The sequence below is a fragment of the Pseudorasbora parva genome, chromosome 15, assembly GCF_024679245.1.
Source record: "Pseudorasbora parva isolate DD20220531a chromosome 15, ASM2467924v1, whole genome shotgun sequence".
Classification (NCBI taxonomy): Eukaryota; Metazoa; Chordata; class Actinopteri; order Cypriniformes; family Gobionidae; genus Pseudorasbora; species Pseudorasbora parva.
Genome location: NC_090186.1, coordinates 22055482 through 22069698, shown reverse-complemented (window position 1 = coordinate 22069698; position 14217 = coordinate 22055482). Strand labels below are relative to the sequence as shown.

The 14217-nt window shown below is 38.7% G+C and overlaps 1 protein-coding gene across 2 annotated transcripts in view; it reads left to right on the top strand.

The window, feature by feature from the left end:
* The window catches only part of LOC137041283 (centrosomal protein of 128 kDa-like), a 143153-nt gene that overhangs the window by 113214 nt on the left and 15722 nt on the right, over positions 1 to 14217 (top strand). For both annotated transcript variants that reach the window (XM_067417378.1, XM_067417379.1), the window contains 2 exons: positions 2883 to 2960; positions 3039 to 3152. In XM_067417378.1, the coding sequence (XP_067273479.1) occupies positions 2883 to 2960; positions 3039 to 3152 (192 nt within the window). The remainder of the gene's footprint in view (positions 1 to 2882; positions 2961 to 3038; positions 3153 to 14217) is intronic.

Below are 14217 nucleotides of genomic sequence, written 5' to 3'. Positions count from 1 at the left end.
GGGGATGAAATGCAATTTCTTTTGTTTATTATCTTGAAAAGTCAAGACAGCAGTGTTGTGTGTCGATACTGAACTGCACGCTATATGGAAATATCTGTAAAGCAGAAACATTAATGATTTTCAATATCATATTCCTCTTAAGAAGCACGCCAACCTCCTGGTAATTATATCAGAGTTTATAGGTTCAGGTAGGCTAATTAATCTTATTATTGTATGATGTTTTGCATTCAGCTATTATTTGTAGACTGTAATACTTAAGCTTTTTATATCTCAATTCCATAATCTATCTATCTATCGATCGATCGATCGATAGATCGATAGATCGATAGATCGATAGATAGATAGATAGATAGATAGATAGATAGATAGATAGATATCATATCATATCATATCATATCATATCATATCATATCATATCATATTAGGCTATATCATAATATCATTATATTGATAACAAAGTCATTGAAATTTCTGCTTTGTACAGCTCTTTCCTTGCCTCTATACAAGTTCAGTAGGCTATATGCACAACACTATTGACTTGTAACACTATTAAATATAATTTAATTTGTATTCAAGGGGAAAACACATAAACTTTTGAATTAAGTTTAGGCGTTTTCCCCTTGAATACAAATAAAATTTTTCATTGCAGCGCTGGTGAGGATTAGTTCCATAGACAGTGAAAAAAAAGTATTAATTCGCGTCGCGCTGCCCATTGGGTAGCGCTAGTAAACACGTCCGCGCTGCGCTGACAAGACGGCCGCACGGCTCGGTCTATTGAACCACGCAGATGACGTGTCCGCGCAGCACGAGCTCTGTAACAGCCCACTGTCTCGTCCCACTTTTGGATTGTTTGGCTTCCCATACTGAGCATTTCAGAATGAGTGATGAACATTATAAAATGAGGCAACTCGTTGCAGTTCGCTTTCAGACCCCGCGCTTTCGCACTGTGGTCGAGACAACGGTGAGAAGCAGTGTAAGTCACATGCTTCATGCCGAAGTTATGAAACTGCTAGAGAAGGGAGCGATAGAAGCCATGCACCCACCACTAAGCTAGTCAGGCCTCTACAGTCGCTACTTCCTCCTTACAGAAAAGAATGGCGGCCTAAGACCCATCTTAGAAATCAGACAATTGTACAAAGCTCTGATGAAATGCACGTTCAAAATGCTGACCATGAAATAAATCCTTGTAAATTTGCCCGGTGGATTGGTTTTTCAAGGCAAATATGAAAGATGCCTACTTTCACATCCAGATAGCACCCCCCATCACAGGCCATTCTTAAGATTCGCCTTCACGGGGCAGGCTTATCAATACACAGTCCTGCCATTCGGACTGTTCCTTGCGCCTTGCGTTCTTACAAAATGTATGGATGGGCTTATCATAACCCAATCAGAGACTTAGTTGATGATTCACAGATCCTGGCTCCTCAACCATCTAGAATGTTTGGGTTTTAGGATCAATATGGACCTTCTCCAACCCAGAATATTTAGTTCTTGGAGTATGTATAGACTCTATGCAAATAAGGCATGGCTTACACCAAAATACATTCAGAGTGCCATTCAGAGTCTAGAAGCATCATTCCAGGCCAACAAAACTCTCAAAGAGTTTCAGAGGATGTTAGGTCTGATGGCCTCGGCATCAGCAGTGCTCAAGCTGGGTCTATTGCATATGCGCACCTCTCCAGCACTGGTTGAAAGACAGCCTCCCAGCAGGGGCGTGACATTCGGGCCGGTTTTGCGTCAGGGTGAACCACTGCTGTATCAAAGCTCTGGCGCCCTGAAAAGCGACCGCTTGGTACCAAGCAGGTTCAAACACAGGCTCAGTGATGAAATGGAAGGTAACCTCGACAGATACATCCAACCATGGTTGGGGAGCCCTACACCAGGGCAAGCCACTCTCTGTCTGATTGGCATTAACAGAGAGAGAAGGCTGCACATAAACTGTCTAGAGATGAAAGTGGTCATGTTGCCGCTAAGATGCTTATAAAAGGGATGCACTGGCCCAGACACCATCTGTAAGCTTTTCCTCTGGCCTTACTAATACCACAGGTAATCAAGAGGATCAAAGAGGACAATTGTGCTATACTTCTCATAGTTATGGTACCCAAAACCAAAACTGACTTAAATGCTGAATACAGCCCCTGTATTCAGCCTGAATACAATATTCTCAAGTCAAGATGTGCCTAGCTGACTACTTTCTAAACAAACTAACAAAGGGTGCTTCAACTAAGAATTAGTTCAACCTCTGAAATATGTTACTTTGGTTCGAATAGATTGCAATTTTTACACTTAAATGTGCAACATTCTGATATGATTTATCTTTATGCTGAATTACATTTACATATAACTACTTATAACTTCACTACTATTCCTCCAGTGGCTTGAAAGCACTTCTGAAACACAAATCTAGTTTACATTGTAAAGCTGACTCTCAGAGACCCTTTCTGCAAAGGCACATGTCTGAAATGTTCCATACCTTAGTACGCTATTTTCAAAAGCATAACGATTTCTGTTAAATGCCTGAATTACAAATCATTACTTGGTTAAGAAATATGCTGTCGTTTGTTAAAAGTATTGGAGCCTATATCAGCTCAGCAGTATTTATACAGTTTGAAAAAATAAGCTATCTGACACCTACCACATCAATCACCACGAACATTTAATTAGCTCCTGAAAACCTTCAGCCTTTACACTCAGCTCCATCTATTTACATCATTATTGCTTGGCACAACAACACGCTGGTGTCGAGAATTGACCCTTGCCTCTTCTGGGAGATGTACTCATTTGATTGACTCGCAGCAATAGACAAAGCACAATTCTTAAAGACTAGGATTTGAGAACTAAGATTAAATAAATATAAACGACAGAATGTTATTCTTTTTCAGAGCACCAGGTTGGCCTTGGATCATCTGGAGTCAGTTCCTGAGAAACTCAGTCTGCTGGAAAACTTCAAGGGTCTCGAGGTTGGATCATAGTGATGTCTTGGTCAAAATTTTATTTCCTTCTGAGGCAGATATCATGGTTGGCTTATGTGGTTTTAGGAGTCACAGAGGCAGAGAGAAATGGTGGAACAACGTTATGCCAAATATAAGGAGATAGTTGGGGACCTCCAGCATCAGCTTGAGGAATCCAAGAGGAAGATTCAGGAATGCAGGGTATGAACACACAGCTCTCATGCCATGCATTTAATAAATTACTAATATAAATTAACTATCATCCTGCACTCCAAAAACTCCAATTAATAAAATGTTGGAAGAGCAAACAAATATATGTTGAACTAATTTTCTTACTTGTGCTTATAAGAAGACATATTATATTAAGTCTGCAGAAATATATTTGAAAAACATTAAATTCATTGATATTTTCAAATCCAGTTAAGAATTAGAATTGCAAATGTTGACTGGACTAAAATCCGTGAATGCATTCGATATTATATAAAAGTAGGCTATTGCCAACACAATATTTTACACACAATATTTTACTATGGTAAATAGATTTTTGTTTGTGCTGTTGAAATGGGCTGTTAGAAACATTTGATAATAGCCTATATCAGAAAAATATTTGTGAAATTAGATGTATTTTCGATGTTTTGTTTATGATGGTATCTGCATTATGATGAGAAGATGGATCCTACAGCACTTACATATTGTATATTTAATGTACATATATAATTCATGAACATATGTAGATAACTGTGGCATTTAATCTGCCTAATTTTGATGTATACGTACAAGAGCTTGTTTGACTAAGCGGAAGGATCTGTATTGCTCATTGATTTCGCGGAAGGATATCTGTATTGCTCGTTTGATTTCGGGGAAGGATTGAGATCAAAGGACTTCGCGCGTTTCCCTGAGAAAGGCAGCAGCAGCAATTTTGAGGGTGCAGTTCACGCCTCAGGTAAGTGTTAATGATTAAATTGCAGACAAATATGTCGAACATATTAGGCTTTTGTGGATATTTAACGTTAGAAGGGAAGTAAGAAGTAAATTAGAAGTAAATATATCCAAGGGAAATAGGGATTATTTATGCCTAAGTGATTTCTACGTCTAGTTCACTCGTCATCGAATAAATTATTTACGTTACGTTAATGTGGTCTTTAACCATGTTTTAAGTAATAAAAAATAATTTTGTTTTAAACTATAATACTATATAATGTATTTTAGATTTTGTCTCAGCGTGTTGTGTGCTATTTTTGTGTCAGACAAACTTTCTCTCATTAGATACAGTCCAAGGTGCCGTGGTGATTTTTATACGAGCAAATTTACTGAAACATGTCAAACGTGTAATTTAATGTAGGCCAAATAATGTACGCTATTTAGGGTTACGTGGTTGTGTTGAACGTTATTTTTCGTGTTCCAACTTTTTAAATTGTCCTGTAAAGTTAAGGGAACAACATAACCACGAATACTATGATAAAATGCCGCTCATTTCATCATCCTCACCATAGGTCCTCACAAGTGGGACGAATTTCTAAACAGCGTAAGAGAAAGAAAGAAAGCCATGTAGGCCGTTTCGTTTGCAACTTTAGTTTAGTCATACATGCAAGTAAATTCTTAATATTGATAAAATGTATAAAGAATATAATTCGATTTTTTTTATTTTATTAATTTTTCCCTTTCTTTCTACAACAGGGTGTGACCAAGATCCATTGATGCTTTGACATTGCAAAGTTTCTCATCCAAGCCAGTCAGTTCTTCTTAAAGGGATAGTTCACCCAAAAATGAAAATTGTCATTTACCCTCATGTTGTTCCAAACCTGTATGAGTTTCTTTGTTCTGCTTAACACAAAATAAGATATTTGTAAGAATGTTTGTAACCAAGCAGATAGAGCAACCATTCATTACCATAGTAGGGGAAAAAATACTATGGTAGTAAATGGTTGGTCTATCTCCTTTGTTACAAACATTCTTCCAAATATCTTATTTTGTGTTCAGCAGAACAAAGAAAATTATACAGGATTTGAACAACATGAGGGCGTGTAAATGATGACAGAATTTTCATTTTTGGTGAACTATCCCTTTACCATCTGAAACACTGACAAGAAGCAAGAATGCTCCACTGATCTACTTTGACTGTGTGTGTATTTTCAAAACTAAAGGTGCATTAAACACATTAAAGAAAAGTGACAAGGGCTTTGGTCATTTTTTTTATTATTATTTAAAGAAATTTGAAATGAATTCTTATGAAAATGTATTGTTTGTATGACAAATGTTATAAATGCAGATGATACAATGTGCTTTAATTTGTTTTTATCCTTGCTATAACATGTTGTAACTAGTTCCACCACTGTAATTTCTAGTAACTATTAAAACCATTTAAAAATGAAACCCCTAATTAAAACCTTTTAGTTGAGTTAATTATAAAAACAGGTTGAGTAAACATACATTTTAAAGCTGAAGTCAAGTTTGAGCCAACTTAAAATTAAATTATTAATTCAATTAACTTTAAAAATAATTGAGCAAACGTACATTTTAATGTTGAAGTCAATTTTGAGCCAATTAAAAAATATTAATTCAGGTAACAATTTCTAGAACGAAATTGAGTGAATGTAAAAATCTGTGGAACTAGTTACTAAATAATAATTCGTTGAAAGCACTAGAAATTTTTTACAGTGTGGTACAGTTAGCTTAAAGCAGTATAACACAAGCTAGAGTGCCTTTGTTCTGGCCTCATGCTCACAGACATATTATACCTGAGATAATACAATGTTTTTATTTTTATTTTTATAATGGCTGTATTAAGCAAAGAATCTGACCATGTTCATTTGTTTGGCCAGAGGAAAACTGGCCCCTGACTGAGCCTAGTTTTTTCCGAGCTTTGTTTCTGGTACCTGATGGAGTTTGTGTTCCTTGTCACTGTCACCTTTGGCTTGCTGGTGATACTTAATATTCTGCAATATTATTGACTGAAGGCTCTGAGACTGTCAGATAAGAACTGAATTTAAGCTGGATGATGACATCACTGTTTTTTGCAGAGCTGATTTAAAAATCTAATTCCCAAAAAGTTGGAAAAAGTTTTGGACAAATTTTGAATAAAAACAGATTGAAATTATGTGGAAGTTTCAAATTTCAACATTTTATTCAGAATACAATATATATGACATCAAATGTTTAAACTAAGAAAATCATTTTAAGGGAAAAATAAGTTGATTTTAAAATTCATTGCATCAACCATCTCAAAAAAGTTGGGACAAGGCCATGTTTACCACTCTGTGGCATCCCCTCTTCTTTTTATATCAGTCTGCAAACGTCTGTGGACTGAGGAGACAAGTTGCTCAAGATTAAGAATAGGAATGTTATCCCGTTCTTGTCTAATACAGGCTTCTAGTTGCTCAACTGTCTTAGGTCTTCTTTGTCGCATCTTCCTTTTTAAAGGAATAAATCATTTTTTTCTATATGGGTGAAAGATCTGGACTGCAGGCTGTCCATTTCAGTAGCCTTATTGTCATGTTGGAAAATGCAAGGTCTTCCCTGATAGAGACGACGTCTGGATGGGAACATATGTTATTGTAGAACTTGGATATACCATTTTAGCATTGATGGTGCCTTTCCAGATGTGTAAGCTGCCCATGCCACACACACTCATGCAACCCCATACCATCAGATATTTAGGCTTCTGAACTGAGCGCTAATAACAACTTTAGTTGTCCTTGTCCTCTTTAGTCCGGATGACATGGTGTCACAGTTTTCCAAAAAGAACTTCAAATTTTGATTTGTCTGACCACAGAACAGTTTTTCATTCTGCCACAGTCCATTTTAAAGTATAGCTTTGGCACAGAGAAAATGTTTGCACTTCTGGATCATGTTTAGCTATGGCTTCTTTTTTATCCTATAGCATTTTAGCCGGCAACAGCGAATGGCACAGTGGATTGTGTTCACCGACAATGTTTTCTGGAAGTATTTCTGAGCCCATGTTGTGATTTCCATTACAGTAGCATTCCTGTATGTGATCCAGTGCCGTCTAAGGGCCCAAAGATCACAGGCATCCAGTATGGTTTTCCGGCCTTGACCCTTACACACAGAGGTTGTTCCAGAATCATTGGATGATATTATGCACTGTAGATGATGATAACTTCAAAATATTTTTTCTCTGAGAAACTCCTGTCTGATATTGCTCCACTATTTTTCGCTGCAGCATTTGGGGAATTGGTGATACTCTTGCCCATCTTGTCTTCTGAGAGACCATGCCACTATGAGAGGCTCTTTTTATACCCAATCATGTAGCCAATTGACCTAATAAGTTGCAAATTGGTCCTCCAGCTTTTACTTTTAACTTTTCCGGCCTCTTATTGCTACCTGTACCAACTTTTTTGGAATGTGTAGCTCTCATGAAATCCAAAATGAGCCAATTTTCAGCATGGCATTTTAAAAGGTCTCATTTTCAACATTTAAAATGTTATCTACAGTCTATTGTAAATAAAATATAAGTTTATGAGGTTTGTAATTTATTGCATTCCTTTTTTATTCACAATTTTTACTGTGTTCCAACTTTTTTGGAATCGGGTTTGTATAATTGAATTGAACTAATTTCATAATTGATTAACTTTACTGAACTGAATAAATAAACTCTGAACTATGGGTTGAACAGACTAGTCAACTTTAATGCTCTGCTAGGACGATTTAAGCTTGACGTCGACTAGTCATTGATAATGGCCTATAGAGGTCGCCACAGGATAAGAAATCATTGAAGTCAGCTTTTACGCTCTAATTTTTACACTTCAAATGACAAATATATAAATTCTCAGAGAGTGTTCCACAAGATATGTTTAAATATACCATCTGGTTGCTCAACTTATCGTGAAAAAGGACATTTTAAACAGCTTATTGTACACAGGTAATCGCCATTGTAAACTTATGAGCTGATGCATTGTAATGCACACATACACACAGTTGATTGAACATTGCATTCTGATTGCGCACGGACAGATGCATTCAGTAGTGCAGAAATGTATTGTCAACACTGTTCAGTGATTTATCAAAATAGCTTAGAAACTGAAAAGTTCTAGCATATATCTTAGTAACAGCTTCACTAGTATTAGAGAGATGCTGCCAAGTAGAATTAATTGCTCTCTCACTAATGCATTAATGTAAATGTTATCGTTCCTATGATACTTGATCCGTATGGGATTTAAAATAAGCAGCTGCTAGTCTTTTTAGAGCTGCTTTTCTGCAGAATTTAGTTCTGTTTGCATCATTGATCATTATTTTGCTGTTTATCACTGTAAGAATTACAGTAAAACTGCTTTGAATCAATCTGGATTATATAAAGCGGTATATAAATAAAGGGGACTTGACTATAGACCGTAAAAAAATATGGACGACTCGACATCATCCGTTTCCGCTTGGCAGATTTGAAGCTTTTAGGCGGCCTTGCACGGCGCGGACATCTTGGGACCGAGTCTGCGCAGTAGCGATTTCGGGACCGGAGTTGCGCAGTAGAGCGCAAGAAGTAGAGCAGGAAGTACAGCTGCAATATCCAAAGCCCGCCCACACTCTCGCAGATGCAGAACAATTAATTATGTTGGTGTGAAATAAACAGTTATGGAAATGTAGAAATTAAAGCTAAAGCTCTAATCTGCTCCCAAAAATTTCGAAAAAAGTCCGTTAGTGCCTCAGTGACAACTTCACTCAGAGAAGCCGTCAGTCTCAGCTGTCAATTATGACGTCACACCCCCCGTTTTTATAGCATCAAATAACTGACTCAAACTAAACTTATTTTTAAAACGAACACCTGAAATGAAATCATCTTGATGATAACTGCCTTCAGTGACATAAACTAACTTTGGGGAAATTTTTTTGAAGTGTAATTTTATTATTTAGTTTGCCTCGCTTCCATTAGAAAACACAGAGGGGCGGCTATACTGAGACCGGTCACCGGGGGGCAATCGAGGCGAGAAAGCTTCAGTAAATGAGAGGGAGACTGCAGGCTTGGACTTGACTATTGTCTAGGGATGTAACGATACCCTTTTTTCAGAACCGATCCGATTAAATATTCTGAGTATTGGCCAATATTGATACCAATGCAGTTATGTTTAAAAAATGATATACATTTCTAGACGGTTCATTCATTATTATTTTTTTAAAGTCATTACAGTCACTGTGGAAGCTCGGGTTGCCATAGAAACATGACACGCTTGAGACTGCACTCGTGCGTTAGCTGGAGCAACCTGAAATATGAGCTTTTTTACACAATATGAGCTTCACACAATTTTTTTTTTTTTTTTTTTTTTTTTTGATAGTTCACCAGAGATTTTGTTGCTAATTTTAAATATATTGTTGAGTACATTATTACCGTGCGCTTTCATTAAATCTGCCCGCTCTAAACGGCTGCAGAGAGCGTATTTCCCAGCTTACACTTTTCTTATCCTAATTTTACAATTTGCAAGTTACTCAAAACCCACAAGACACTCTGACTCTGATCATGGCCAGGTGTTTTCCGAGTCCGATCGACTCGGGTATTACACACAATGTTAAACAGACCCGGATCTCGCATGCTCCATGAAGACCTCTATGGCAAAACATATTTCCCATCGACAAATACCTTGATCACGGTCCTCTGTTGCTCTTTTAAAATTAATGCACTGTCGATATGTTCTATAACAAACGCGATGGCGGAATCTACACATCTCAGTTCTTCAACCAAAGCGCTCTTGGATGACGTGGCTGATTACGTTTCTGGTGATAATCTGTCAATCATCGCCCTGACAATGTAATTGGTCCGAACAGTTTCTGTTCGGGCAGAATAACCATAGACAGTAAAGGAAATGGACACCGCGATTTAATAGACTTCAACGGCAAAAATTGAAGTCAATTAGAATCACACACTTCCTAATGGCTAAGCGTATTGTGCAGGCTCAGACTGAGCTTCACAACGTAGATGTGATGTAAGCAACCTGTCTGACAGTTGTAAGTCTTCTAGTAGTTGTGGAAAGTGAAATCTGAGTCACGTTATTTAAATGTTTTGTCCCGTTGCTTTTCACTCATTATCGGCTTCTCCCCATTCTTCTCCCTTGACTTTATCGGACTTTGTCTCCACGTCCCCCCGACTGTCTGATAGGCAGAAAAAGATTGCCTGCGAGCGTCTCCTCCTGTCTATACGTTGGTTATTCATTTCATTTCATTTAATTTCATTTGATGAAGATCTTACAGTTAGTTACCCAGGTTTGTTTAATCTTGCCTTGTTTTCTAAGTTGTCGTGCAATCCTTGCGATGTCAGCATTTTTCTTTGTCAAGTGTTCATTTATGAAAACATTTGTGCCTTTCAGTTTGCTTCCTTGCTTCAGAAGTGCTATTTTCTTTTTCCGATTGGTAAACCTCCAAATGACCGCTGGTGGTCTTCCGTTCTTCGTGGGCAGTGGGTGACACGCTTCGATGTACTCCAGGTCCGTCTCTATCCCCCTGCTCTGGAGGTAGGAAGCAACCTGTTGTTCCACCGACTTTATCTCCTGGTTGCTGAGCTCCCCGCTGTCCGCGGCCGCCACACTCGCATTAGAGCGCGGCCTTATCTTGATGCCAGTGATGACCACATCATTCACGCGGGAGTATTGCTCCAGCTCATCCACTCGCCGCTCGAGATCCTCAATGCGCCGGTCTTTTTCCGTGTTCCGGAGGCGTAGTTGTTTCACCTCCTCCAGTAGCCCCAGGAGCTGCTCCTGCTGCGCTCTAACCACAGTCACATCGCCGCACAGGGAGTGGAGAGAGAGCTTTATCTCCTCAAACTCCTCCGGTGTTGGGCCTTTCCTCGATGGTGGCATTCTGGTGATTTATACGCCAAAGTATCCAGAAGTAATACACACTCCGAGTCTCAGCTCACGTTGCACGTGGCCGCCATGATCAATATGATGAGTTATGACACACTCGTTTAGCCTATTTTTTTTTACAAAAACAGCTTCTACGGGGCGAAAATCTTCTACATTACTGTGTGTAAGATACAAGGTAATTGAGCCTTTTATACATTGTCATGTTTCTTTAGAAATAAATGATGGACAAATGGAGTCTGTAAATGCTTCAGATGTAAAGTTATTCACTGTCAACGTGATGCAAAAATGAATGGGAGTCAATGGTATGCTAACAACAGATGATGGCTTGGTTAGCAATGGCCGCCCCTATGGGTGGTACACGTTCCGAATGCTAGATTACCCCCTTGATAATAGCTCCTCCACGGATTGAGTCCAGACTGAACTTCCCGAAACACACTGTGGAAACACTACAAACCTATACAAAGACATATATATATATACAGTCCCTGACAAAAGTCTTGTCGCTTGTGTACTTGTCTAAAGTGCCGCTGAAATATATTTCTAATTTTAATCCATTTTAATCCCACCAGTTTTTGTGATAATGTTTCAGTGAAAAACTAAACTTTCAAAAAGTATTCTAATATTCACAGCTTGGTAAAGCCCATTGAGTCCATTTTTGCAAAGACATAAGTGTTGTCACCTTGTCATATGAGCTTCACCTGTGACTAATAATGGATCAATTAGGTCTCAAGTGTGTATAAAAAGAACCCCAGTACGCTATACCTTCACATCAACTGCAACTAGACCTCTGCAAACATGCCTAAGATTCACCGTGAGACTAAAGTTTTGATTATCATGAGGCTGAAGACCGGATCCACTGCTGATGTGGCAGACACCTTCAATGTGTCTCAGCATCAAGTACAGAGGATAAAAAAAAGATTTGAAGAGACTGGAGACGTTTTTGACAAGCCCAGGTCAGGCAGACCCCGTAAGACAACTGCTCGAGAGGACCGTTTGTTGGCTTGAAAATCCAAGGCCAGCCCATTTTCCACTGCAGCAGAGCTCCACGAGACCTGGTCACCTGAAGTCCCTGTGTCAACCAGAACAGTTTGTCGGATTCTGTCTCGAAATGGCCTCCATGGTCGAATCAGTGCCCGGAAGCCAGCACTAAACAAAAGACAATTGAAAAACCGTGTGGCATTTGCCAAGGCCCACAGCCTGCTAAAAGGATGGACTCTGGAAAAGTGGCAGAAGGTGGATTTTTCAGATGAATCTTCTGTTGAATTACACCACAGTCGCCGCAAATATTGCAGGAGACCTACTGGAGCCAGAATGGATCCGAGATTCACCCAGAAAACAGTGAAGTTTGGTGGCGGAAAAATCATGGTCTGGGGTTACTTCCAGTAAGGGGGTGTGCGAGAGATCTGCAGGGTGGAAGGCAACATCAATAGTCTAAAATACCAAGAAATCTTAGCTACCTCTTATATTCCCAACCATAAAAGAGGCCAAATTCTGCAGCAGGACGGTGTTCCATCGCATTCTTCCATCTCCACATCAAAGTTCCTCAAGGCGAAGAAGATCGAGATGCTCCAGGATTGGCCAGCCCAGTCACCAGACATGAACATCATTGAGCATATGTGGGGTAGGATGAAAGAGGACGCATGGAAGATGAAACCAAAGAATATTAATGAATTCTGGGAGGCATGCAAGACTGCTTTCTTAGCTATTCCTGATGACTTCATCAATAAATTGTATGAATCCTTGCCAAACCGCATGGATGCAGTCCTTCAATCTCATGGAAGTCATACAAGATATTCAATTTGAATCTCACAGCACCACAACTTAATTTGCTGACATTATTTTTGTATTTGCAGTAAATTTGTTCAATTTCTGTATAGGCGAATAAAAATCTAGGGGTACCATCAATTGTGTTTTAGAGAAAAGCATTTATTTCATAATGTGATTTACCCCTTATATATATAATAAGGGATGCTCATTTCGGTTAATTTTCCCGAACGACAACCGATGCTCATTAAAGGGTCATGAAACCCCCCTGCTGCAGCGTTTTTTTCACACCTTCGATTTGAAAAGGCGTGTTAAAAGGGGAGTGATCGACTGTGAAAAGGTGGGATGGGATTGTGTGGAAAGAGGGAACTGTTTGCATAAATGGGGGAGTGTCATTATTAGGCGCATTAAGATTAGCGATACCAACAGCAGCAGTTAGAGCGATTCTGAGACATGCTCTTGGTTCACGTTGGCAACAGTGAGATTAAATGAGGGAGAGTACAGCAAATGTGAGAGCTCTGAGACATTAAGTGGTGTGCAGCAGAGATCGCAAGTTTTTCAGCTCTTCAAATCAGCATTCAGTGAGAACTGAAAATAAATGTTATTCTGCATGACGAAATATTTTGCAAACGTTATAATTAAACTATATTTGTCCAAATATGCTCGCTGTTTGGCAAGATGAACAACGTGCCGACGTGATAATAGAGGTGTGCGATACCGCTAGATTTGGTATCGATCCGATACCAAGTAAATACAGGGCCAGTATCACCGATACCAATACCGATACTTTTTAATAATTAAGGTGGATGCGTCTTCAACCTAAATCTAAATGAATTTTCATGACTTTTAACTTGTTTTTGTGATTTGCATTTTGGGTTATTAATCAGTACTACCAAAAGCTTTTGTTCAGAAACAACTTTTGGTTACTTCTGTTTTATTTAAATAAACAAAGTTACAAAATGATTACTTCACAAATATAAAAAATGTAAAAACAAATTCTCTTTTCAAGTACCATGTTAATAAAAAATGTTTCTCCTCTTCAGTGCACTTCTTTTCAGGATTTTTTTCTTAAATAAACAAAGTCACAAAGTTTTACTTCACAATAATAAAAAAAAAAAGTAAAACAAATTCTCCTTGTAATACGATATAATGCTGAAAATTAAAATGCGCAGCTGAGCGGCGCGCGCCTGACTGCCGGTGGTAGCGCTAGTGGTAAGTCACGTGACGGTACAAAACAGGAGAGGGGGAGGAAAGCAGTGTCGAGCACGAGCAGCACTCTCTAGAGAGCTTCCTCTGCTCTGTGACAGCAGCAGCATTTTGACAAACACGGCCAGGTCGCAAAACGAGAGAAACTGAAACTTAAGTATCGATATTTTCACGTTGGTATCGATCAATACCGATACCAACGTTGGTATCGATATTATCGATATTAGTATCGATCTGCCCACCTCTACGTGATAAGACTAAGAGAACATGAACCACTCACGAACATGCTAGCAAATGCGATAGAGGTGTAATGCTGCCTTCAGGTGCTTTCGGAATTATAAATACGAGTTTCCTAGGTAAAAATTGCACATGAACGGCCTCACATTTTGAAACTTGAATGCAATGATTTTGTAATCACGACTTCAGAAGTCGGAATGATCTAATTTCCGATGGCACGTGAAGGGAGCATAATTCTAGGTCGGGGTAAAAGC